Raw genomic sequence first — 27,625 nt, forward strand, 5'->3', positions numbered from 1 at the left:
AGCTTCTTCGTCAGGCACCAGACGCTGCCCTAGGCACTCTCCCCTTTCCATATCACGTTTATATGCTCTGTCAGACATTGCAATTGTTGCATATGCTGTGATTAGCGTTTCCCGATATAGGCACAAGGTTGACTCTTACCATACCTCGCCTTATCTACTTTACCCTGCGACCAGAATCAATAATGTGAAAGTCTTCAGACGCCTTATTGAGACTCTACCTTGTCGGCCATACGGGAAGATAGGCTCCACTAGCAGCACTAATAGCCGCTGTTGGGGACTTGGCGTTAACCAATTTGTGAGGTAAAAAGGAGGCAGAGAAGAAAAGTCCATACGAGATGAAGGCACAGGAAGGAAATGCAAACTCATGAGTTTGCGAACCCGCCCAACTGGACCTGCCTGTTTAGTCACTCCTAGCGAGTCAAATTACTGCTGCCCAACCGGTTCTGTGTTGTCGTCGATTTGCAGTATGATTTTCTTACGTATCATCTTCCTCGACCATGTGTTTGCCCGCATGCAAGGGGCTGTCCGGAAGTGCAACATTGTCCTAGCTACGGGTGTTTCTCGACGACTCGAACAGACGGAGATCTTTGGTCAGTGGGTCTGTAAGATATTCATCATCAGGACCAATCGTAAAATGCAACTCGTTTGGGCAATCCCGAGGCTGTTTAGGGCTCATTCGTGTTGTGTGGCCGGACGGTATTTGGGAATTGCCTCCTATCCCTTACCTACTCAGGCAGGCGGTACTAAATCGAGACTTCTGTTCCTTAAATAGTCTTGCAGATCTTTCTTGTCGGTGGAAGGCTGAAGAAAGTTAATGCTTTTTAATTGGATCAGTCTTCCCTGATGATGGCAAATCGGCAGTTTCGAATAGTGATCTGCGGTTCGCGGGGTTCGTGCTCGTGTACCTCGTATGAGCATGTTTATTGTTTGAGCTGGAGAGCATCACGGTAGAACATCAATTATACGAAGTTGCTATTCTTGAAATAAAGCTTCAGCCAGGCGTCGATCCTTGCCAGCCTTATCGTCTGGGGGGCCGGGAGTGGCTTTGGTGGATCTGCGTGCCGAGACGGCCGAGCCTAGAATACGAGCATTGAGATACGTAAGGAATACACATTGAATCGGCCAAGAAAAACAACATTGGATCACTGGCATAGGATAGGCATTGCTGCCTGTCTCAACGACTCTTTTTCATGACACAGACGTCTCGTGTTCCATGAAGATCTCTCCCGTTCAACGAAATCCCTGGCGTGGTGGCACATCTGGAGGCACACTTAGGGTTATCCCTTCGGAGGCTGAACACGAGGAACACGAGATCAACGAGGTCGGGGATACACAACTTCTGGGGAAAGATGGATATAAATACAGGTTAGGAGTCTGCTGGGTTGAGAATCATCAACAGCTCAAAAACCACGAGTCAATTGCCTACCTGATCATCAAGAAACTCACATCCATCCACTTGACGTGCCTTTTTCCATCCAACTCCAAAGTGTAAGGGGACCAAGCATTCCAGCCAAACTTGATCATTCAGTGGGAATTAATCAATCTTGGAATTTAGACACCCTTCAGAATGCGGTTCTTCGGTGGTGCTATTGCGACCTTCATTGTCTGCTCGTCCTTGGCCGAGGCCTTGTGCCACAACTCGCTCTCCTGCCTCGCGGGAGGTAACGATGGTTGCAACAAAGTCTGTGAGCGACAGGGCAACCCTAAGGGTGGTCGCTGTCTCCCCCGCGATGGCTGCCCTGGCTATACCATCTGCGCTTGCTACCCGAAGAGCAAGCGCAGTGACGAGGTGATCGATGGCGATCTCGCCATCCGCGAAGTCCTGAAGGACTTCGGAATTGACGACGCGGCTGAGACGGAGACTACGGGAGAACTCGATGCAAGGGGTACCCTCGAGCAGCGCAGCGTCTGCTGTAGCCTCGTCCCTCCCGCTCAGGGACTCTGCTGCGAAGCCCACTGTGACTATATCGGAAAGAACGGTGGCCAGTGCTCTGACAAGGGAGTTTGCACCTGCAACTGAATGCTGGGCATTACATCTGATACTTAATCTCCAAGATTAAGTCATGGAGGAAAAGGCTGGTTTTTTATCTTCTTGTCCAATTCTTTTTGCTGTTGGGTTGTTCTGTAATTAGTGCGAATGTGGAAATTCATAGGATGATTGAGTATGTGATTTTTGAAAATGGTATTTCCCTGGCAAACTCCAATACTTAATAGAGGGTATAAAATGTAGCCTAAGCCTACGGAATCCTCATACTCTCAAGCACTAGGCAGTTTTCCGTGTATATTGTGGAAAAGAGAATGTGGCCGGCATTACAAGTGGGAGGTGGTTTCAGCATAAGGTCAATGCTGATGCGTTCAGCCAGCGAATAACCTAGGACTTTCGTTACTATTGCGTTTGGCCTTATTTCCTGTCTTCTATGTTCTTTATAGTGGTGGCATGCTCTCGCAGCACACAACCCTTAAAACATTTTCTTGGTTTACTATTCCGGCGACTCTAGTTTGTCAAAAGGGTTTCCCTTCCAATATATGAACCCTGTCGTGATATAGAGTTACATATACCTGACTAAAGTTCAGAAACACTCATACATTATTTAAGCTCACCGTTTCATTCCTTTTTCGACTATAATTTCAACAATTCAATCCTTCTTCCCGCTGTTTTCGCACCTTAGTTGATTCGACAATGATATATATTCCCCCAGTCTGAGCCTTAGTCGGCAACAACAAACCCTCCAACACAGAGCGATAATCACTTAACTTGGAAATGGCGAAAGAATTCTTCCATCGCTAGTCTTACAGTAGCCATCGTTGTATGCTAAACCTACTTTCCATCTTGAACCCGCATGTGGGAGTTTACAATGGTCTACCGTCTGCAAATGAATGGGCAAAGGACCCTGCGGCTTGCCGACAGTTGGATCTCGGAACATGATTACCTAATCGGCACGTAGAGGATCGGCAAATTCGTTCGTTTACGGGTACGAGAGAATGGGGGCAAAAGTTGCGAAAATCTCTCACTTGATTGGGGTTTTTGCAAGCCGGGTTAGACCAGTGGCTGTTCACACTAAAGGATTGCCATGAATCATGACCGAGATAAACGTTCTCCCGGCATGATATGAATATGTTGACTGACATCATGCAAGACCCAGTTTACGGTTGAACGGTGTGCTGAGAGTCAGGAAACAGTGCAGAATTTGCTAAACTGTGGTTAGGATTTCCTATTCTGGCCATATAAACGGGATACATGAGGTCTCGTCCCAATCTTTCCCAAGCAATGGACCAGTCAGGTCCGAGCCCGCCGTTCCCCGTGGAGTATTTTCTCCACCCTATCCCACATGGGTCGTGAGGAATGTGGGGGTTGTTCACCCGGAATTCTCGGTATTGCTGGCGAACATGGAGGGGATGGAGTATGACGGCAGGGAACCGAGAAGTGTTCAGGCATGCCGCGATCGGTCGGTTAGGAAATGCACCTTCGATCCCGGGGTCATCTCGGATCCAAAGTCGGATGCTGGACGGGAGATATAAAACGAGGATTTACCGCATGACCCTTCACCCCCAGGCGCGTTTTTCTCATATTTTACTTGTCGCCCATTCTACCTATAAACAAAATGGTGGCGTCCTTACTGAGACTTACGGTCCTAGGGACTCTGGCAGTACAGGCCGTCTGCAAGACTGTCAACACATCGTCCCTCTTGACCTACCAGGACAAACCGCGGGTGTTTATCCTATCGGATATCTCGAATGAGCCAGACGACCAAGAGTCCTTGACACGGTACCTCCTCTACTCTAACCAATTCAAAACCGAGGGTCTCGTCGCATCGACATCTACTTGGCTCAGAGATGCAGTGCACCCAGAGGATATGCTGCAGGTGATCAACGCTTATGGCAATGTCACCGATAACCTCAACAAGCATGCTCCTCCCAATGCCCAGTATGCCTCCGGAGATTACTTCCGCAGTATCCTGCGCAGTGGCCCCGCAGTAAGTCAACCGTTTTTCGCAACCGACGATCACACAACCACTAACTCGCAATAGACCTATGGCATGAAAGCCGTGGGAAGCAACGTCACCCTCAGCGACGGCGGAAAGCTGCTTCTCGAACGTCTTCTGTCTCCATCCGAGAAGCCCCTGTGGGTCCTCGCTTGGGGTGGTACGAACGTTCTAGCGCAGGTGTTGTTTAAAATCCACCAGAACACCTCATCCGAAGAGGCGGCTGCTATGCGATCCAAGCTGCGCGTGTATGCCATTTCCGACCAAGACGACACGGGTGCCTGGATCCGTCGGAACTACCCAGATATCTTCTACATTTCATCCACGCACGGATGGAACCAATACGGCCTGGCGACCTGGATCGCCATTTCGGGCGAGACGTACTACGGAAAGGATGAGGGTGGTCCTGACAGTTCCACCGTGACTCATGAGTGGCTGCGCGACAACATCCAGATCGGACCCTATGGTAGTGTGGCGTACCCCGATTTCAAGTTCATCATGGAAGGTGATACCCCTACTTTCCTGTACCTGATCCAGAACGGTCTGGGCGACTCTGAGAACCCCGGCTATGGATCATGGGGTGGAAGATATACCAAGGTGGACCCCTCAACGGCCGTCAACTACAACCACTACAGCGACGCCGCGGATCGCGTGGTGGGCCTCAACAACAAGACCTTCAGCTCCAACTATGCTACTATTTGGAGATGGCGTGACGCTTACCAGAACGATTTTGCCGCCCGCATGCAGTGGACCCTCCCGGCGAACGTTAGCCAGGCGAACCATCACCCCGTTGTCTCGGTTAACGGAAGCAAGGAATTGGCTCCGCTCAAGGTGACGGCTGGGACAGGATCAACGATTAACCTCGATACCGCTGGCACTTATGATCCCGATGGCGATCGGCTGTCGTACAACTGGTTCCAGTACCAAGAGCCGGGCTCCGATGATTGGAACGTAGCAGGACAGGTCCCTGCCCTGAACTTGACTACCGCGAACAATGGCCAGCAGGCACAGGTCGTGATCCCCGTTGCCGAGGACAGCTGCAATGGAAAGGGAGATAACCCCTCTGGCTGTTGGCTGCTGCATTTGGTTTTGGAGGTCAAGGATAACGGCGTTCATCCATTGACAACTTACCGTCGGGTGCTCATCCAGACTACTAACCAAACGACCTCTGGGTGATACGTTTGTACCAATGCATAACCCTTGTACCTATAGCATGTGAAAGTAGCATTTGAGATAGATATGTGCATAATGAAGTAACGTTATGAAGTTCATATTCGAGTGGAACCTGACCTGCACAGCAGTACAAGCAATAGAGCCTATGCGACATCCGAGGCTGACGTGTATCAGATGGCCACAGCCCTGATATGCTTCTTTAGCTCTGTTAGTATCTTCTTTGAGAATTTTAGATTGTGGTACGACTCCATAATTCTCTTAATTCCTTCTAGTGCCGCTTGATATGAACGTAGAGTTTAAGCCAATTTGTCCGTCCAAAGGGAGGCTTTGCTACAGTCCACTGCGACCGATCTCTCTGCAAAGCAATAGTATACGACACTATTTTGGGAAGTGACAGGACGGGATCCAGGACCCTATGACCTTTGTTTTTGATGTCCTTAGCGGTCACCGTGGCCCAGAAATACGGGGCTTCACCACTCCCGATCTCTCACAGTCATGATATCTCTTCTCTCAGTAGTCCATAGAAGCTTACCAGCACAGAGGCCTTGCTCTAGGTCATGGTATGCCGGGCGCATACATTGCCTTAGATAGTATAATGCCTTCGAAAGGCTTTTAATGGTTGCTGGAGCCTGACGTCGTCAGAGGAACGATTCGCAGCACTTCAACGAAGGTTGGGTAATGGAGTGGTAAGGGTAAAGCTCAAGCTTTGGGGAATACGATGTTGGATTCTTGATAGTTTTAGCCTCGGTATGTTGTCTGACTCTCTTGTATTATGGCCACGCGGTGAGTACACTGCCCATCATTCCGATACGGTATGTGGTGTTCGAAGCGTGTCACAAGAGATGACATCGATACCCTGATGTCCTCGCTATTCAGACCGACTACATACCTTCTGAAGGTTATTAGATTATCAAATGTCCTTTATTGTCAAGCTGAAGTGCAGTGGAGAGAGGGAGAGTGTTCTCTGGGAAGGGTTGCCTGTTGACAAAACTTTGATTCTTCTGCCACAACATTGGCCGGGAAGGAGCCGTTAAGATTAAAATAGGATACTATGTAACATTTTGCTCAAGAAGCGTAGATTGGAAAGATTCTCTATTTAAAAATTGGCCGCGTTACATGTTCAGCTTTTTCGCGTCAAAGATCCATCACACTGACCATCGAGAGCGGACGAAAGAAACAGACGTGCCGACCATGATCCGCTGCCTGCCACTTAAACTGTGCGCTCCAAGCTCCTGAGAAGGCCATTGGGTTCAGCGACACCCTGAGAGGCAATTGCATCGGCACGCTCCTGTGTGTCAGCAACGGCGTAGATACGAAGTTCATCCGCGTTGCCCGAGGGGCGGAAGTGAGCAACATCGCCGCTAGCGAAGATGATTCTAACTCCGTCCGTGTAGTTCAGGCGGGCAATGGAAGAGAACCCATATTCCGGGGAGAACACGGTCTCAAGCTCTTGGCGGATCTGCTCGAGTTTGGTGGCATGAGACTCCGTAACCTGAAGCTGAGCACGGCTGCCGTCGTAAGCGACAACGTGATCTGGCTGGTAGGATACCTCCTGCATCTCGGAGACTGGTGGGGAGAAACGGTCGATAATTTTCAAGCTCGTTGCACGGGGGAAGTTCCGAATCAAAGCGGCACGGCTGGAACGCTTGGGCAGCGTGGCGAACAGTTCGGGTAGAGTGATTCCGCGATTGCCCGCCGCAAACAAAGCGCAGAGCAGAGGTAACACAGCATCACGGGTAGGAAGCGCGGTGAGGATATTGTTGTTGCGCTCGATATCAGAGCCAGTGAGGAAGCCACCGTTGGCTTCCCATCCACAGACGCGACGACGTCCCTTGGAGAGAGAGTGCTGCATACCAGCAATCACGTAAGGGCTACCAATCTTCGTCTTAGGTTCAGTGACACTAGCAAGTGAGCCACGGTCCATGGCATCGTTAGTGCTGATAGGCACCACGACGGAGTCGGCACCCAGGAATTCAGCGACAACCATACCCAACAGATCACCACCGAAGAAGCGGAGCTTTCCTCCTTCAGGGGCCAGGATAAGAGGGCGATCGCTGTCGCCATCAGTAGAAACTACTGCATCGAATTGCTGTCCGGTGCTGTCGTAAAGATTCTGGACAGTATCCAGCTGGACTTGATCGATGGCTTCGGTATCAATGGGTACGAATGTGTCACTTCGGCCAGCAGTGACAACCTCAGCCCCAAGCTTTTCGAGGATCTCTACTAGGACGTCACGACCAACGGCAGAGTGCTGGTAGACGAGAAGCTTTTTTCCGTGAAGGGTTTCTCCTCGGAAGAAGTCTGTGTAGCGCTGAATATATGCAGCTCTCCCTTCAGCCGCAACGGGTGGGAGGTTGGACGGGGCGCTGCGAAGCATACCCTGCTCGTTGAAAAGGGACTCAGTGTATGGCTGTGAGAGTAGCTCCTCGCGAGTGACTTGAACATTGTTGTTGATGGGTTGTTCATCCTTCTTCAGGAGCTCCCCTTTCGAAGTGTTGAGTTTGTACCCGTTGCGGTCGAACGGGATGTGGCTTCCGGTAACCATAATACTGCCCTTGCCATGTTTCAGGGCATAGTAGGTCAGAGCCGGCGTGGGGATGGCGCCTAGGTTGATGGGATGCATGCCTTCATCCTTCAATGCCTGCTCTACCGCTTGAGAGAGTCCTCCGCGGCTCTCCTCCACATAGCTTGTGGAGCTGGGCCGAAGGTCATATGCAAAATAGAAGTCATCACCGGGCTTAATACCACCATCCTGTTGGTCGAGAGACTTGAGGTAGCGAATCTCCGCCAGTACGTTAGTATAAATTTCCAGCTGCGTCAAATCGACCACTTTGCCACGGCGGCCGCTGGTACCGAATTTCAGGGGCACCGGCTCATAGGCGAGGTGGCCGCGAAGAGCGTCGGAGGCGGAAGTAGAAGCCATTCTCTTCGGTTCTTCTCTGATTCCTGTTTACTTTCTTCCTGTTTCACTGAAGAGCTATGACTATTATCCTGGGGATGACAAGTAGGAGGGGTTCCTGACAAGTTGATTGAAATGTTGCTATATTTACGCTTGCGGCTATCACGTGGGCCCGTTGCAAAAAGTGGAGCCAGAAAACGTGACCGACATTGAGGGACGGGAGCATGGTGATTGGCCGGATGAATATCGCTGGTGACGCTCGTGGTTTAGCTCGGTCTCAAATCTCGTGACCCCGCGCCTGCCACCTCGACCATGTTCACAGCACTGGATAGTAGTAGTCGATAGCCCTCAACTGGTTTGCCGATGCGAAATCATGTTGGGTTCTTCATGGTTCTATTCTAAATCATTCAATTTGCATAGTCCCTAAACATACCCCAAGTGGCCATCATGGTGTTAGGTCGTATATTCCTCTGAGATATCTCTAATTCTCGCTATGTATATATATAGCCGGTATGAGGCCCAATTATCATAGTGGTGATCCAGCTCTATGTGACCCAGGACGAAGAACTCAGATTGAGTATCAGTCGCCATGTGTCCCAGAAGCACACACAAACTAATTGCAACACTACCATCATCACGTCTCTGGGTTCCCTCAGCCTCACATAAAGAACAGGAAATGTGCTAGCATGTGGATTGATCCTCATTGATGCAATTCATATTATCTCCAGACAAGTCACAGGAAATCTGAGGGGGATGAGTTGGACTAGGCAGGAGCGCCTAGCCCCATTATGCTTTGCACTTCACTAAGAAGATATCATACTGTATAGTTAGTCTTTGCCACCCATTTTTTGATAAACACTAGATAACACGTGAAACTGGGAATTAGTGAAGGATACACTGACGTACAATGTAACTAGCATCTATTACCTTGACATGCCCGGTATTACCTGGGAATCTATTATTATGATTATGGTAATTCTACAAACAGTTTTGTATGATACTGCTTATGATTCACTAGCAAACCCTTGGTAGAATGATGTAAATCCATTCGTCATCAGTCAAACCAAGACAAGTCGATCAGGGCATGATCCTATGTCCACCAGATACAACTGTACTGCCGTGCTTAGAAACTACAGTGATAGACTACGGGTTGTAAACTATATAGCAATAAATGGACCCCCTTGGTCGAAGCCACGTGAACCTCCGCTCGCGACATCATCCTTACATCTGACATTCAAATACCTTTCAGTATTATCTCCAAGGCAATCTCTTCCACACCACTCCAGCCTGATATCACAGCATCATGGACCTCCCTGTAAGTCAACGGTTTAAAGCCTACAGGTGGAAAAAAAAAAGAAAAAAAAAGAAAACAAGGTTTTCTAACGTGATAGCGTCAGCTCGAGAGCATCCCGGACGGCTGGACCACTGATCCAGCTGAAATTCAATTCGAACTGATCTGGAAAGGCCCCGAAAGTGAAGGCCAGAAGATGGCGAGGAGGTTCGGCTTATCAAGCCCCCAGGTTGTCATGACCTCCAGGCGTGAAACTGGCGTCCCCGAGGCTATGTTCGAATCAGACAATCGATGTTTCATTTGGGACCAAATGGATGACACAGTCTGGCAAATCACGAAGCCAGTAGGATTGATGTCCGTTCTCCACACAATGGTTACAAAGGGACAGAAAGCTTTGAAAGCGAAGGAACTTGCGACGGTTGAAGTTTGGGAGGATGAGGACTCGAAGTATACCGAGTAAACGGTCGTTCCTGCCATTGAGCTCTAGATGCTAGTCTTAATTATAGGAAACAATGCGAGCTTGTTTTGAGGCCTTCTCGTCCTGAGTTCCCTTGGAGCCATATGTAACGCAGTAAGCGTCCGGTTCCCTATAACGTTATTGCACGTGGCATTCGCATAATGACGGAGAATATTCTGATGGCCTTCAACGGGCAACTCGGCCTCCGCATTGCTTATACATACACACTGAACCAGGTAGACCCTATATATGGGGAAAGACTTGTTATGTGACTGACCGGAGTAGATTCATGACTTTCTTGCAGATGTTGTCAACCAACCAGGATTTTACGGCATCACGATCAACGAGATTTCGGAGCTAGTGCTCCTTCGTGGAGAAATAGTACGATTGAGGTACGTTGAGCAGTGTGACGAATGAGTGTAGGCATGTCTGATAGTGGTGTTAAAAGTCCCCCTAGAGGAAGGAATATGATGCTGTGGCACTGCGTCCAAGACAGCATATTCATCGTGCCATCAATCCGCAATGGCCCTCAGCAAATCCAACAAGAGTATCGAAATTTAAGCTGTTAAGATACTGGCACGATGGCGTTGAATTCTGGGGCGTACCCGACCTGCTGGGATTATTTTTATCCAGCATTGGATCGGCACCATCCGGCGTAACGAAGCACAGTTTTTATCTACCGCTTACTGCAGTATATGGAAAATAGTGTTCGAAGTTATGCCATACGCGCCCGCCGTTGGTTGTGCAGTGCACATGGCGAGAAGGTCCCGGGGAAGTGGCAAGATTCTTCCTCGGCGCTAGCATGGCCGGGCACGAAACAGATAGGACAGAGACAGGGTCATGGGGCTACTTTTACCATATGGCCCTGGGAGCATGATAGACAAAGATAAGGAGCATTGAGGCCGTGAGCGCAAGGTCCAAGTGTTGGGTGAGTCTCCAGTGTTGTTCCTTTTTCCGAGGAAGATCAGATCCTCCCTCATTGGGAAGGGCTTTCCGAAGCCGAGGGTCTAAGAGGTCAGGATGGATCTACCATAGAGCGGGTCTGCAGAAGAGCGAGCTGGAAATCTTATCTCTGGAGCTTCTATACCACTGTAGCCTATCCGATAGAACGGGGAGTTACTGAATGAAGGATGTTAACGAAAGATGTCAATTTCTCTGATGTACAGTACTGGCATGCAAAGTACAGGTTTGGACCAAAGTTCCTGCACCACGGTTAATCCCAGAGAGAGTGGGCCATACAATGGCTACTTGTCTGCACCATGAAAAAGACCTCAATTCTAGATCCCTTACCAGCCGTAATAGGAAAGTGACTCCGGGAAAGACATCCTGAAGAGAGTATCTACGATGGAGCCCTATGCACGGCTGGGGATAATAACAGATGGATGCAGCACCGCCTACACCATCAGGGGTAAACGCTGGAATGTTTGGAGCCCCTCAGTAATGTGATCAGTTGTCGTTATTCCCCAGATTAATGATAACTTCGGGGTCTATACAAAACCCGGGGTACTGTCATCCCACTCTACCGACATGGATCGTGGAAGGAAGATCCTGCTGCAGAAGGAGTATGGAATACTAGCAAGCTGAAACGAAATGACTATCTTAGCCAAAGCCTTAATTCTAGTTGGGTAAGGGTGTGCGGTAAATATCAGCAATCTCTATCTCGTATCAACGGTATCCATCATGGGCTCCTATCATAGTCCACATTACCCCCGGATCCCCATTCATCTCCACTTTGCTCCAATCTGGTTTGTATACCTGACCATTCCTTGTTGTGCTGTTGATTGGAGTACACATGCCATGTTCCCCGCAAACACTTCTGTGGCCCCGAGCCGTCGTCTTCCTCCCATTCTGCTGCCCCATCGTATATGTAAGATCCGTCCCCAACGCGCTTATACGGCCTCTTACTCTTCCTCCGAGCTTTTCACTCCTTCCACTCCGTTCGAATTCACATTATCTCGGCCCCTACAGCTTGCACCTTTGCGTCTCTGACTGAATCCTGTGAAACAAGCCCCAGAGAGAACCACCATCTGAACACATGCCTCGAGTAACGTCAAGTTCCCAGATCGTCGATGTTTCCCCCTCGGGTAGTATTGTGTCAGGTCTGGAAGAGCAACGGAATGAAATGCCAGATGCAATGAACATCGATGAGAAAAAGATAGAGCCCACGCCGGCTCGCCAGGATGTCTTTGGAGACGAGTCAAATGCGGAGGTGAAGTACAAGGTCTTGAAATGGTGGTAAGAGGATCATACTAGACTTCCTAACACAGACCAGCGTTCTAATGGACATGATGACTTTTAGGCAATGTGGACTACTCATGGTCGCTGAGACTATATCCTTGGGCATCCTGTCATTACCAGCAGCCATCGCAAATCTTGGCTTCGTCCCCGCAATCATTATCCTGATCTCACTAGGTCTCATAGCATCATATACAGGCTATGTAATTGGACAGTTTAAATGGAGATACCCTCATATCTCGAGCATGGCCGATGCTGGCGAGATGTTGATGGGTCCATTCGGGCGGGAGCTGCTGTTCGTCGGACAGATGCTGTTTCTTGTGTTCCTCATGGCAAGTCATATATTGACTTTTACGGTCGCCATGAATACCCTTACCAATCACGGCACCTGCTCCATTGTCTTTGGTATCGTCGGCCTTGTCATTTCGCTCTTGATGTCATTGCCGCGGACGTTGGCAAAGATGTCCTGGCTCTCCTTGGCTTGTGAGTTGCATCCCCCACACGCACTATAGCACCAACTAACCGCATAACAGCGTTTATTAGTATCTTCAGCGCGGTTATGATTGCCATGATTGCAATTGGTATTCAGAGACCGGAGGCTGTTACTACGGCTATTAACCACCCAAGCCTGGTAACCGGCGTGACTTCGGCCTTGAATATAGCCCTCTCCTATGGTGAGTGAAGCCAAACAAGGAATACAATGGACAAACACTGGCCGTTGGGCCCTAGAGGAAGTCAAAGCTGACCAAACACAGCTAGCCATAACGCTTTCTTCAACATCATTGCGGAATTGAAAGACCCCAAAGACTTTCCAAAGGCGCTGTCACTCCTACAATGCATCGACATATCTCTGTATCTCGTTTGCGGGGTTGTCATTTACCGATATGCTGGTGAGGGGGTTGAATCTCCAGCACTTGGCTCTGCTGGGCCACTGGTTGGGAAAATTGCTTATGGCATTGCCTTGCCTACGGTAAGAATGCATTCACTAATGGTTGAACTCGATTTCATGTGGACCTTGCCGGCTAACAGTCGCAGATCCTCATTGCCGGCGTCATTAACGGCCATATCGCCTGCAAATCGATATATACGCGTGTGTTCGCCGGCACCGATCGCATGCATAAGCGTGATTTCGTTGCTGTAGGTTCCTGGATTGGGATCGCTGTAGCACTGTGGGTTGTTGCTTGGGTTATTGCTTCTGCTATTCCCGTGTTTAGTAATCTACTGAGCTTAATGGTGTGTTTTCACGAGATCTAAAGGATAGACGCTGTCATACTGACAACAGAGCTCTAGACTGCATTATTCGCTAGCTGGTTCAGCTTTGGACTACCGGGTGCCTTCTGGTTGTATATGAACAAGGACCTCTGGTTTTCGTCACCGAAAAAAACCCTCTTGACGCTATTCAATACATTATGTATTTGTCTCGGAATTGTCATGGTAAGTGCAGTCTATGAATCCCGAATATCGCGTAGTATCCCTCGTATTAACAATATCTAGTGCGGACTTGGTCTGTACAGCTCTGGCAAGGCTATCCATGACGACCCCAGTAGCCAAAGCTTTTCATGTGCGAACACTGCCTAGTGATTTGTCTCCTTTCTGTACCAGTATGTGTGGTAATTATATGTGCCACATGGATCTTTTTGGAACATCAGCGTCCGAACTTTATGATATTTACGACTATGTGTGTACCGGTTCTTTCACAGCAATGGGCGTCAGGTGTAAGTAGACATATGCAACGAAGATATATTATTATTTAGACCTCCCAGATGGTGAAATCGACCATGCTTTGGTACTTGTAGCTCAATTTATATACCATTTAAACCGTGGTCAATGCCGCCATTGCTGCTACGTTGGCTATCTGACACTAGCAGGCTCGATACGTCGAAGCGATCGGCCCGACAGTGATCCTAACGACTTCACCGAGAGCCAGCGGTGAAAGATAGCACACATCCACCAGTAAGATATAATCGGGCAACGGCGGGAACTCCATGTAATCTGCTAGTACGTCAGACAGGGTGGGCCGGAAGCCGAGTGGCATTTGTAAAACCACGAGGGATTGTATTTACACCCCCACAGAGTCATTCGGGGCTGTATTCGGGATGGAAGAGTCAAGATCGGCGAGAGACGCCAATAGGAGAGTCTTTCCTCATATGCTATAGCGCTCTACTGGAACTGCTTGCCTGTTTCATACTTTCTCTGGCGTTTGTCCGGGAAGTGGAGGTTGTACTGGTCTAATGCGTCCAACGAGACAGTAGATAGGAGAATAGAGAGGACACTCTATTCATGTGTTCGCTCTTGAAGATTCTTTATAATGGGTGTTAATTCCCAGCCACCCCCGTCCGTGATATAACTGGGTGTCGGACTCTTCAACACACCGAGGTGTCGTTCGCAACGAGTCCGTAGTGAATGAGTTGTAAAAGGCCCATTGCCAGACACTTAAGAGGGCGACTGGACCAAGAAAGTAGAAATTGAAAGGCAATTATTGTCCTGACAGATCAAGATTTGTTGGGTAATGGTTCCACCATAATTCTTACATAGCTCAATATTCTGGCTCCGATCTTATCTTCAAAGTCGAAGCCTATGTGGAAAAAATGTGTATACGTACGGTGGCGGTACCGCGTTGCTCGCCGCTGTCCTAAGTGTATCTTGTTAGATATATTCATGATAGCCTTTCCATGCATTCTGGAGGGGGCTAGATGATAGTTGTACTTTGCAACTTAGTTCGTCCAGAGGGGGTATACATACGCAGAAGTGTCATTCATGCTCATAGTGGGGATACTGGCAAGATTATTAATTTCCAAAGAGAGCAAAAGTAAGCTCTAACAAGATCAAAGAGTATAAGACTACTGCAATACGATAGAGAAACAGAAAATGAAAATATCTACTGAAAGACATAGAAGATTCTTTCAAAAGTAACCCCTTAGCATTCCATTCAGATATTCCCATAGCAGAGATGCCAGAGCATAGATGCTCTAACAATGCAGCCTAGTTCATTTGATGGATTGAAAACGTCTCACCACCTTGGACATTAAAGCAACCCTTCTCATCCGAAAGAAAACCCGTCGCATTGTATCTCTGCAAAGTCTTCTTCAGAGGGGTAGGGAGATAGACTGTGCCTTTGGTACCATTAGGGCTAGTAACAATCATGTGTAGAAAGTCATTGCTGTCAAACGACCAGTCCACATTGATCTGCCTCCTGGAACTGGGTAGGCCCCCTTGGTCCAGTCGAGGTCTAATGATTGGGGAGCAACCTTCCACTCCTTGAAGCCCGGAATCACAGGTTGGACTCCAAGAACATAGCGGCTCATATCAGCGGTAGGGCCTGAGCTCCAAGCATGACATAAGGATGTACCAGAACCAAGTCCAGGAGCACCATCGGCCGTCAGGACTTCCCACATGCAGCCAGTATAATTGGTATGTGATGGATTGCTCATCGGGCCCCATACACTATGAAGAAGATACTTGGCAGTGGCACTGTCATTGGCACGGAAAGCAGCTTTCAATTGATATCCGGACGCATAAGGCTTATCTTCTGCGCCCAACCACTTTCGACACTCTTGTTAGAGAAGACAAGAGCTCCCGAAGGTACGTAAAGCTCCCGGGCAACACTTAAAAGAACTTTGTTCTTACCCGCGATATCCTCTAAAGCTCGGTCCATTCTGTCACTAATCAGTTCCGGGGGGTCAGTGCTTCGAAAGAACCCTCATCGCCAAGAATACAGCGCTCAACTACTTGAACAACGACATTGTTATTGAATTGTTTCATAGTGACCTTGTGAAAGGATTTGAGGATGTCGTGGATGTGAAACTGCCTGGTCGTCATTGCTCTAGTCCTTACCGGGAGCTGGGCGGACAGCGAGGTGAAGCCGCAGTAGTGTCGCAGCAGGTCTTCGAGACGATACGAGGGGAAGTCTGGGACTAGGAAAGCCCGGTGAGGACCATCCGATGAGGATTAATGGATCGTCTATGTATTGTATCGATGTGCCTCGGAAAAAGTCAGCAAGGTCGATCAGCCTAAAGCTCAGCCTCGTTCTCAGCCCCGCCCACTCCTGCCCAAACTGACGGTCATTCTAACAACCTACGCTCCTGGATATTGGCATCCTCTCTTGTTCTTCATACATTGCGGTCTGACAGTGACCCGCGTTAGAGATGACGTCCTCGAGACTATCCAAAAGCGCCGTTCGTGCTCTCCACCAGGAGGAGTCCAGCACATCTCGACGACACGACGATTACACGGTCGGATGGATTTGTGCCGTAGCTCCGGAGATGGCAGCTGCCCGGCTGATGCTAGATGAAGTACATCCACCGTTACCTCAACTACCGGGCGATGGCAATGTATATGTTCTTGGACGTATTGGATATCACAACATCGTCATTGCTAGCTTACCGATTGGTGAATATGGTTTGAAGTCAACTGCGGCTGTGGTAATGCCGATGTTGTCTACTTTTCTTGCCGTCCGCTTTATACTTTCAGTCGGTATTGGCGGCGGGGTCCCAAGCAGCAACGCAGATATTCGACTGGGCGATGTTGTAGTGAGCCAGCCGACGGACGCAGCTGGGGGAGTGATTCAGTTCGATTATGGTAAAGCACTGAATGGCCGATTCGAGCAGATCAGTAGGCTGAATCAACCCCCTGCGTTTCTATCATCTGCCCTTGCCGCCCATTGTACAGCTCGTGCTGTGGGTCTTGACAGAGTGGGAAGATATGTTTCCCATATACAAGCAGAACTTCCGCCTGACTTAGGTGAACGCTTTTCGCGACCAGTAGAGGATTGTCTATTCAAACCCGAATATATTCATGTCGGACTAGAATCGTGTGCGGATTGCGATCCATCCCAGCTGATGTTACGACCAGAACGAGAGCATGCGGAGCCCGTCGTCCACTATGGACTCATTGCATCCGGTAATCAAGTGGTGAGAGATGGCATATTCCGGGATCGAATGGGCCAGGAGCTAGGGGTATTTTGCTTGGAAATGGAAGCCGCGGGACTCATGGACACCTTGCCAAGTCTGGTCATCCGGGGCATCTCTGACTATGCCGACTCACACAGAAACAGGGCATGGCAAGGATATGCAGCGGCCGCGGCATCAGCCTATGCTAAGGAGCTTCTGTTGGTGATTCCAGCCGCTCAAAATGACGGCATCCCAAGAGCTCAAGCAACGATACCAGATTCTGGTGAGACCTCCAGACATGACATACCTCTTGTTTAGGACCTATTGCTAAGCAGTATCCTACATGTAGCATCAGGCCCTGTTTCTGTGCTATCCCCGTTACCCCAGCCACAAAACATGGAAAACAGTGGAGGCAGTGACTCAATCCCTGAATTGAGTCAACAGAGGGAGCGTACTTCCATTGCACCGCCAACAGGTTCTGGATACGCATCTACTACCCACAAGAAAGTTTCGCGCCCAGAAGGATACCCAGAATATGTCCACGATGTTGAAAGGATAGTCCCTGGTGAGGAAGGATTATCGTTACCGTCGACGGCAGCTAGCCGGAGAAATTCAGAAGGGGACCACGGCGACGACAATGAATCTATCTACACAGTCGGGCCTGGCATTTTCCCTTCCCATCACCAGATCTATATCTCCGAATTGGTGGATGATTTATTCAGCAAAGTCCGGTGCAATCAAGCCGCTCAGCGTTTCCCAGAGAGAATCAACGGTATTCTTCTCCGGCTCTTGAAAGCGTTTGCGATCAGGTTTGGTCAATCTGACCCAACTCAAGTACACCGGGATATCATGGTGTTTATCCATCGATACAGGGGGTGTGTCCTTCTCCAGACTTTCGTGTCATCCCTATGCGAGAGCTGATAAAATTGATCCATAGTGAGATTGCAAGCGGTCTGAAAAAGAAATACAAGGTTGACGAACTTACCAACTCCAAAGTTACAGCAAATGATGACACTAAAATGGACCTAGGCGATCTCATGGATCTCTGGCACCAGAATCTGGATGATGATTGCGATATGCCACATATCGACACTGAGGCAGAGAGCCCAGCCGTCGAAGATGATATACCAATGGAAGATGATGACAAAGACCTCCCTGGACTCGAAACCTATAGGAAGTTGATCATTGACAGCCCAGTGTACAAATGGCTACTTGCAAGCCTTCGGAGGGAACTTGACTTGCACCCTGCAGAGCCGAATGCTCGGGAAGCTATTCGCAAGCGAATTCTGTATTCCTTGCCGTCGTCTCGTATAGTCAGTCGTTATGACCAGCCAACGATCTATCAGGTAAAATTCACTCTCAACTGGGATCTTATGGCTTTCGTGAAAGAGCAAGAATATGATATAAGTAAAGAAGGCTTCCTTGGCAGAATAATCACAATCACAGGAACCAGGAAAAATGCTCAAGCATTGACCTGCTTGCAATATCTTCATCAAACATGGCAATCATTTGGAGCCAGTATCCTTCAGCTAGTCGAAGCTACGCTTCTCGATGGGCCCGGCTATAAACATAGATGTACGCTTTTCCCCAGTCTGCACCTTGCACGCTAATCATTGTGTCTAGGTACCCTTCCAGACAATACACAACTTGCGGCATGGGTAAATGAAAAAGACCTCCTCGTTGAAGTTACTGGTATAGGGGAGTCAATTGCAGAGATTGGTGAGCAATTTGCGTGGCTAGGCTCTGCTCTCCGTTCCTCTCCCTACGACTCCAGGATATCGTACTGCACACCACTCATCAGCAGCGCCAGCGTTGAAGATACTTCAAGTCCAACTTCGCAAGCATCATCTATCACACGGATATCATGTGGCATTGATTTCAAGCTTAACACCCAGGAGCAAGCAAGCCCTCCATCATCCGTTGGACAGTGCTGGCACGACTTGTTTCGAAATCCAATCGTGGTGACGGGCTTTCCTATACCGTACCGTTCCGGACAGGGCACCGGCCTGGAAGTTCCTCTCAATATTTTGGCGGGTTTAGTCCACGCAAACCGGGTGGATGTCTTTCGTGGCAAGCTATTTATTAAAGGGTTTTCTAGCTTATTGATTCCCACAGAGCACATCAGAGACCAGAGTGAGATATTGTGGCACCTGTGTTATAACATGCGTGGAGGTCGCATCTCGTATCTAAATGGTATTGCGCCTCATGCAGGACATATCACACTTGCCGATTTGGAGTCGAGCCGCCATATCCTTGGCTGGTGTTCAGACGCGAGATGCTATGCCGGTAGGTCATCGCATGATTTTTGGAAGTGACAAAAAGGCCTGGCAATCTAACTGGCCACTAGGAGCAGCAGATGCCAGTTATTCGATCGATCGGTCCTGGCTGCGACCGCCGTCCTCTCGCTGCGGCTTAAGCAACACAGTTATCGTGGCTGGCAAGTTGATTACAGGCGGCGATCCAGCTACCTACGGCAGCAAAGACCGACCGTATCGAATGATTCGGGACGAGTATATTGAAAAGCTCTTATGGATTGCCAGACAGTACGTGGTAATGTGGGATGCGGGAGAAAAACGAGGGTGGCTGGTGAATGGAGCCTGCGCTCTATTGCACCTCCTTCTTGCTTCGCTCCATTTCAACAGAAACGATCCACTTAGCTTTGCATTCCGGTTACGTCCTACCGACGTCAAAGGCCCAGAGAAGATGTTCACTCCTAGCTCTGCGATGGAGGTTCTGTTGAACCCTGATAATCTATCTCTGCAATTGTATCATGCGAAACAGGGCGAGCCAGACGAGACAACGTTGCCTCCCGCGCGAATTCGAGATAGAGTCGATCGTCTGTATAACGTGCTCGAGAGGATCATGGACCATCAAGCAGAGATCATGGGCAAAGACAAGGGAGCATCGCGCGATATGGCTCGGAGCAACCTGGAAGGATGGGATTTCAAGGACGTGGCGACCCAGGAAGACCCGCTACATCCTCGGTTTTGTAAACTAGGGACCAGAGGGAAAAGTTGGGTTGACTTTACCAGAGATATTCACGCAGCAACGCTATTCGGGACGGGATTTGGCGAGATCCTTCGCCCAGTTAATACCAGCCAACCATGCCCTTATTGGAGCAGATTGCCAGAAGGAAAATCCTACCTTGCAGTCAGCGGTTATGATCTTGCCAACATCATTGATCGGTTTGGACATCCACATAGCAGCCCGGTCCGACTGACCAGCCAACTGATTTGGTGCAATTCCCGAGATAAGGTTCTTCGAACTTGCAAATGCATCGGTTGCCCGGAACAGACAGAACATTCCGAACTGGCGCAAGTCATCTTACCTTCAGACTTCAGAAGGAGGATACCGAAGCACAATACCGTTCGATCAAGGGAGTGGGGCCATGGCGCGGTAGTATTCGGCTATAATAGAGACTTCCGGTGGTCATGGAACGACACCGGCTATCCAGAACAAGACGTTCTGTCATCTCCGAATCATTCGGAGTCCGATTCAGATGATGATTCCCATGATTCAGGGCTTGGAACAAGCTTGGCTCCATCTGCCACTGTCGAGGGTCGTAGAAAATTGCCGTTGTCGAGATCACTGTCGCCAAGCATCACTCATGAGGATTACGAGGTAGGGATTGTGTGTGCACTGTGGAAAGAGCTTCTTGCTGTCCGTGCGTTGTTTGATTTACCGCATCCTGATCTTGAAGAAAAGGACGAGAATGATCCTAACTCCTATTGTCTTGGCCGGATGAAAGGATTTAACGTGGTTGCTGCCGGGCTTCCAGATGATGATTATGGTATGAATTCCGCCACGAACGTCGCTTCCCATCTAATTCGAACATTCCGACGGCTCAAATTTTGTCTGGTCGTTGGAATCGGAGGGGGAGTCCCTTCAGTAGCCCAGAATATACGCCTTGGTGATATCGTTGTTGGCACCAGTGTGATCCAAGTCGATGTTGGGAAATGGATACAGGACTCTGAGTTTAGGATAACGGCGGAGAAACAGCGACCACCACCTTTTCTACGAGCAGTCATTACGAAAATACGGTCTAATGGCTTGGTCTCCTTTGACTCCGCTCTGAACCCGCTTCTTGACGATCTCAATGTAATCGCCTCGAAGAAACTGGAATATCAATATCCAGGCGCAGATAGAGACACGCTATTCGACCCCGATTACATTCATGTCAAGGGCAAATCGACTTGTGACGACTGCATCGGTAGTCGACGGCCGAGATCTCGACAGCATGACGGCCCAAAAGCTTTCTACGGCCTCATCGCATCCGGCAACCAAGTTGTTCGAGATGCAAGACACCGAGACCGCCTGGCCCGGGAAAACGTAATCTGTGTTGAGATGGAGGGGGCAGGAGTCATGAGAACCACCGACTGCCTTGTCATTCGGGGCATTTGCGATTATGCCGATTCGCATAAGAACAAACAGTGGCAGGAATATGCTGCTGCCACGGCGGCTGCTTACGCCAAATTTTTCTTGTCTCAGATGCGCGATAGCGTTCATGAAACGGCCGTCAGAGTTCCATCACGATTGGAAGAGCCGACGGGGCTAGGACATTTGCAGAAGCAGAAACGGGCTGCACGACGTGCTGACCATGATCGTCCTCTGCCGCTAAAGAGAGCCCGAAGATATTGAATTGTATTCCGATGCTGGCTGAGGTCGATGGCGAAGAGCCACAGATGTCGGCATCTCAAAAGACGCAACAATCCAGCGGCGAAGTGACAATGCTAGTATGCTACGGTGTCATCTGTTTCAAGGGCAGCAAGGCGATCACCTGAATCGATATGTACACTTGTATTTGGGGGCTTTCTGTCGACTCCCCTATGTATGGGATGGATATGAGATGACGGTTAGAATGCGAATAGACCCATACAACACAACATGCGAGAGGGGAAAGAGTCCGCAATTTAGTGTTGTAATTTGCAGAGAAAGTACCGCTGTGAAACAAAAACACCGTGCCTGCATTTATAGCCCACGAAACATGTATAACGGTTCTGCATAATGTATATGTTAAACTTGGTTATTTGGTTGTTGTATACTCGCTTCTCCAGAATGCCATAAGCCTTACCTAGGTATGGACTTTGTCGTACAGACATTTTGACTGGGGCTATAATGAGGGAATAAACCCTCGTTGGAAGTTTATAGAGCAGATTAACCTCAATTGATGCTCATCCCTTACCTACATGTGGAATCTACTAACATTAGAGTCCTTCCCCGACAAATAAGTTTCTGCTATACGCAAGGCGCTCTGCCACGGAGTACAACGTACTATTTAGGCAAAATGTGTCACCATCCTGTTTGTTTATGGTGCGCCTGTTGTATCATTTGTGGGAACAGTTGCTGAACTGTACGACACCATCCTCGACCTGCCATTTGTCCCCGCTAATTGTTGAATATGCACGTGCATTCTTTCCATAGCTTGGATGGCAGAGCTGACTGAAGTGTGACAGTAATAACACGTCAGGACCCTTCCTGTTGGAGGGACAGTCCATTGTTTACATAATATATCCCAGGGTAACTAAGTACAACTGCCAAAGTATAGTTCGACCAAGGGCTGTCTTCAGGTTTTATCTCGGCCGCAAGTTTCACAGACTTTGTCATGATATACCCAAAGATCTTCTCTTCGTATATGCCACCTACCTGTTAAATGGGTAGGTAAGGACGCTAAGATCGAGAACAGATCGTTTTATGAAGCTAGCGTGTTAATAAGTAATGCATGAGTACGAGTGTGACTTTTTGCCGTAAACCCCAAAATTCAGCCATCCTGTTACAACTTCAGCTCAAATATGTCACGCTGAACCCAACCAATTCTTGGATGCAAGGGCTGATCAGTAAAAGTTCAAACAGAATGTGGTGAGAGCGCTTCTCCAAGGCAATTCAACAGGAGACTGATACCCTCAAAGCCGGCAACGCCACAAGTTAAGGCCACAAGTAAAGGCCACAAGTAAACCTGTTGTCCAACTGGGACGATTGAATCTGTCCATCCCCGACATACATCCTGCCAAGCATGCCTGAAAAATCGTATTCCAACCGTTACACCATATCACCAAATCCAGCTTCCATGGTGGACTCGCTGGAACACCTTCAGTCGGAGTAGATACCTCTTCCACATCGATATCTTTCGGTTTACAGTAGAGCCATGAGTGATGGATATCGCACAAGCGGGCGAGAGCAACCTGTTGGCCCCCTACTCTCCATTCGAGCCAGACATAGAGATCGCGGATACGCGGTGGTGTCAAGCCAAAACCAGGGATACAGAAAAGGGCATTGAGGATTTGTGAAGCTATTTCAATCCACTTCTTTCGAGCAGAATGGATGTCATCACAGGTCGGGTGGCACATAGCAGGTGCAGCGGTGCAGATGAGGAGGAAAAGCATGCCACCCCGAGCAATCACGTTGAGTCCATACATTGTGGTTAACATTCCCAGGGGTGTCATGAGCCAGTTCTAGAAGCAGTTTTACCCGGTCCTGACTCTACTGGATGATGGTCCATCTGTGGGCAAATCAAACTGTGTCATGTCGGCGTTCTAAGTCAACGATGGCACACTGATAGACAATCACCCGGTCTAGCAGGAAGACAACAGCACTTACAGGCTTTTCTGAGTGAAGGGAATTGACGCCCGAAGCTTCTGTAATTTCACTCAGATTACTCATGTCGTAGCTTAAAATGTTGCTAGCAACATAACCTGAGTCAAGTAATCGGAGATCGTTTTGGTCGTTCTCCTTACCCGATTTCAGAGGGCCATCGATGGGCCAAGGCACTTATCCTGCATCGGCATATCGTACAGGAAAGCAACAGGATCCGAAAGGTTGGGAAAAGATTTGAAATAGAAATTGGTACACCGAAAAGGGGCTGGCATGATACACCTATTAGAGAGTCTCGGACTTCAGGTAGCCATAAGACGATCGTTTATTCAGGTCATTCCATACTAATGAATCCAAAAGCCCATAAATGCTAATTGAAATCTAGCCAGGCATACTTTACTGGGGTGCAGGCCCATACACAGTGCAGACGTTACTTCGTAGATAGACACACGACCGGTTCACACATCGCCCCTCTCTGACTATGCTCTGAGCTTTGGTCCCACAGTGGGTTTCCATGCTTTATATGTACGAAAACGGAAGAGGTTTGGGGGGATTGAAGATTCGGATGATACGAATATATGAGGCGCTGAAAATCCCCGATACACTATTGTAACAAGACTTGGGAATACGGGAACTTAGGAAGATGATGCGTGAATGGCTGTGGATATATGGTTTAGGTGAAATTATGGCTATTCAACGACCAGGCTGTACTAGAAGTGAATCTAGATTAGGGACAACTAGACACACTAAATAATTTGTCTAATATAGAATCCCTAGGAGTACGCAAACTAAAGCTGGAAGACTGGTACTACTCAGTGCCTTACCTGAGAGCATTTGGTCGCTGACAGGGAAGTGACGCTGAGAGTTTAATATGAAAACGGAGTTTTTGCGGTCGCGCTTAACGATATGCTAGTGATGCGATCTTTAGGGATTGGGTGCCTGCTCAGTATCATTGGGAGGCGAGTAAACTTGATGGCCTAGGTAAGGAAGGAGATTAAGTATTAGTGTTTTGACTACCAGTATACTTGATATCTATGTATTTGTATTTCCATGCATGGTTCGCCAAGGCGAAGCAAACAGGGAGACTCGCATGCAGTGCCATCACAGAATAGAATCAGGCTTTAGACTCATAAAGCTGCCGTTGTACGAGCACGCGTAAGGATCTTATTGTGCCTCTCAGCTGTAGGTCGAACTTGACCTTGGTGGTTGGCTACCGGAGAAGATGTGCCGATAGGATTCCAGGCGCACGTAATCCCAGCACAGTAGGCCCGTAATACTAACCGAGCTTGAAGCATCAATCTCAAGATGCTTTCCTCATCACCTCGGCTATGCATTGGTTTGGGTTCAGAGAAGGGAGTACTGTCGGATAGTTAGAGTTCATGCAATTGTTCTTGATGATGTTATAAATGCTACGTTGAGATAAATGTGCGTTTGTGTGTCCTATCAGACTGCACTGCTGCTAATATGTCCAGGCTCAAAACAAGATATTGACCGCAACCTCTATATACCTCCTTAAATCTAGCGGGCTATACCGAGGTAGTGGGGTATATCGAAAAGTTAGTATGCATGCTCTTATCAAATGCCGTGGACTGACATTTGCCACTAAAAGTAACCATGGACTCTACCCCCCAAGAAGTACAAGGTCAACCTCGAGCTCAGAGACACTGGACGAAAGCTCTGAAAACCATGGTACTGTGCTATCCATTCATGGGCAACTTTGGGTGACATGACAGCTGCTCAAGCTCTGACCCAAGAGATGATGTCAGTGGCTCGGGGTTTGAAACTCTCTTATAAACGGCGCCTGCCCCAGATGCAGCTGCTTACAGAGTACAGTGAATGCAGTTAAAGATACATTGATCCATTACTCTACTACTTCTCAACATGTACCAGCAAATCATTGGTCGTTCCGGGCGACAGATCAGCACTGTAGCCAAGAGAGTCGGGACAGTATGGCACGCTTCATTCTTTCTTCACGGCCCTCTTACTGATACGCTAGCCTTCACAGAACGATAACTCCTCTAACCGAACGCAAATAAACCCGTCTATGCTGCGCAGACAGGGTCCTGCCTGGGTTATTGCAGGGGGCGGGATGGCTGCCACACTCGAAGGTGTTTATCTGATGTTACGTTCGTTCCGGCGCCTGAGATACATCTAGTCCGACTCGAAAGGCTACGTAGTGAATCTGTGACCATCGTGGTCACTTCAAGAGGTGGAAGGCGAAGTTGCCACTACGAATCAATACATCTTCATTCCTTAAAGGTTGGCAGCGACACAGTGCCAACGTTATTTGCCATTCGGAAAAAAAAGAAAAAAAAGTACCAGCAAATAATAATGGAATATTGTACCGCTCACTATATACAAATCAAGCATGTTCTTACGGTCCATCTATATGCAGTCTAATAATTGTTGCGAGATTGTGGCTACTTGGGACTTTTACTCCAACACTGGGAGTGGTTCAACGTCAGTACGAGCAGCGCACGCGATGAGAGCTACCAGAATTATAATTCTTGGGTTAGTGTACGTAGAGTTGGCAACAGGCTGAGCCCTCCTTGAACATGCGAGAGACCCGCCTATTCTTGCACGACTTGTCAAGTGGAATAGTTCATGGCTCTTTCTGCATGCCCAGATAGCTCATGGTAACGAGATGGTAGATCTTAAGAGATTTCGGCCATCATTCACAGTCCACTCTGATACCCATCAATGCGTGCGCACAGAGGTTCCATTTCCTAATGATGTACATACCTATCAACTTTCGCCCATGTCATACCAAACGATCTAGAAGCTTTCCATCCGTGCGCAAAAACAATTCGATTTGGCTAAGTGATTTGTGATTTCACAATCTCCGCACCGACGGCTCAGCAACAGCCGATAGCAAAATAATAGGCTATATACCACAGAAGGTCTTGACATACCATGCCATCACCGCCGATCAACGTCTATTCCGGAAAACCCCTATACTGCTGGGAGCTGGTGATCCAGTCGCTCGTCACCAGGATCAATAGATTTTCCTATGTATAGCCGTCGGTTACGGGTAAATTGGTAGCGCCTTTGCTGCAGATCTAAGGTAGCTTTGGGTTAGGTGAGCAGACTATACTCGTTGTAAAGCCGATGTCACACACTTACCAGGCTGTAGCAGCGTGTTGAATTCAGGCAGAATACGTGGTTCGCATTCAACACGAGACCGGCCTAAATCACATCATTATCGGTATTTTCAAACGTAACCCTGGTCCCGGGATCTCGCAGTTATGCAATGCTATTCTGGGTCTTGGGCTCTCGATGTCATAGACTAGGGTCTAAACTCGAGATACAGCTCTGCGTCTTATAGCGAGGCATAGCGTTAAGCGATCTAATCTTGGCTAAGTCTTATTTCCTTAGCAAGCCGGCAGGCAGTCTGTATAATAGTTATGCTTACATTGACTTTGTGATCTTCCACCCAGCGGGTCAACGTTCCCTATGCTATGCAACTGCGATCTACATTTATCAACATAACTACTTCGAATGAATACAACCCTGTCCAGCGACTGGGGAGGACACTGCCCAATCGTTTCAACCAAGTAGCCACGTTCGTCATCTGCCGGCCTCGTATTGCTTTAATTACAGAAACAACAACATCTTTAAATGCGGGGTATACCGTTTTAGCGAGTCAGACATGAAGTGCAGGTGGTTTGGCCCATGCTTCAGTCGACTGCCAACATGCTAACAGGAGCTTGGCATGAGGCAAGCAACTCTTGTCGAAAAGTGGAGCGAAGCTCGAGCCGGGAGACTTTAGTAGAGGGAAATGCGGACCGACAAACGATACCCACATCGCACTTGGCTTAGACCCGCCAGGGGCCAATAGGGGATAAAACACGGCCACATGCGAGTCAAGAGTAGCCCGCTGGCAATGGGCATTGGGCACTTGCCGGATAAATTGCGGGTTTGAGGTCGACATGAAACAAAGGTCCGTCCGGCAATATAGGTGGATATTGTTCCGAAAGCCCTAAGCATCCTCGAGCCACAAGGCTTGATTCATGAAACAATCAACTCTATTCTAGGGGATTTAGTCGTTTCGGATAGACATGCACAAGCTCAATGCGCTTGCTATAAAGGGGACTCCGTTTCCCTGCCATT

General features: G+C 48.6%; 6 protein-coding genes across 6 annotated transcripts; 5 read left to right on the forward strand and 1 right to left on the reverse strand.

Moving 5' to 3' along the window:
• Positions 1-1,567: 1,567 nt before the first annotated feature.
• Positions 1,568-2,020, forward strand: AfusinC (Defensin domain protein; the record flags this gene model as incomplete). Its single annotated transcript, XM_022529281.1, has 1 exon — positions 1,568-2,020. The coding sequence occupies one exon, from the start codon at positions 1,568-1,570 to the stop codon at positions 2,018-2,020; it is 453 nt and encodes a 150-aa protein (XP_022392004.1).
• A 1,582-nt stretch (positions 2,021-3,602) lies between these two features.
• Positions 3,603-5,159, forward strand: ABOM_002152 (cellulose-binding protein; the record flags this gene model as incomplete). The annotated part of the gene is made up of 2 exons (XM_022529282.1): positions 3,603-3,974; positions 4,029-5,159. The coding sequence occupies 2 exons, from the start codon at positions 3,603-3,605 to the stop codon at positions 5,157-5,159; spliced, it is 1,503 nt and encodes a 500-aa protein (XP_022392003.1).
• A 1,207-nt stretch (positions 5,160-6,366) lies between these two features.
• On the reverse strand, positions 6,367-8,079 carry ABOM_002153 (phosphomannomutase; the record flags this gene model as incomplete). Its single annotated transcript, XM_022529283.1, has 1 exon — positions 6,367-8,079. The coding sequence occupies one exon, from the start codon at positions 8,077-8,079 to the stop codon at positions 6,367-6,369; it is 1,713 nt and encodes a 570-aa protein (XP_022392002.1).
• Positions 8,080-9,358: 1,279 nt separating this feature from the next.
• On the forward strand, positions 9,359-9,806 carry ABOM_002154 (uncharacterized protein; the record flags this gene model as incomplete). The annotated part of the gene is made up of 2 exons (XM_022529284.1): positions 9,359-9,370; positions 9,453-9,806. 2 exons carry the CDS (start codon positions 9,359-9,361, stop codon positions 9,804-9,806), a joined length of 366 nt encoding a protein of 121 aa, XP_022392001.1.
• A 2,005-nt stretch (positions 9,807-11,811) lies between these two features.
• Positions 11,812-13,616, forward strand: ABOM_002155 (amino acid transporter; the record flags this gene model as incomplete). The annotated part of the gene is made up of 7 exons (XM_022529285.1): positions 11,812-12,038; positions 12,103-12,521; positions 12,572-12,712; positions 12,794-13,008; positions 13,074-13,271; positions 13,329-13,472; positions 13,533-13,616. Coding segments are annotated over 7 exons (1,428 nt in total), but the record flags the coding sequence as incomplete, so codon positions are not given.
• A 2,567-nt stretch (positions 13,617-16,183) lies between these two features.
• ABOM_002156 (Pfs domain protein) lies at positions 16,184-21,565 on the forward strand (the record flags this gene model as incomplete). The annotated part of the gene is made up of 5 exons (XM_022529286.1): positions 16,184-17,210; positions 17,277-17,802; positions 17,865-18,502; positions 18,551-19,213; positions 19,275-21,565. 5 exons carry the CDS (start codon positions 16,184-16,186, stop codon positions 21,563-21,565), a joined length of 5,145 nt encoding a protein of 1,714 aa, XP_022391999.1.
• Positions 21,566-27,625: the final 6,060 nt, after the last annotated feature.

The sequence above is a fragment of the Aspergillus bombycis genome (genome assembly GCF_001792695.1).
Source record: "Aspergillus bombycis strain NRRL26010 chromosome Unknown contig00017, whole genome shotgun sequence".
Taxonomy (NCBI): Eukaryota; Fungi; Ascomycota; class Eurotiomycetes; order Eurotiales; family Aspergillaceae; genus Aspergillus; species Aspergillus bombycis.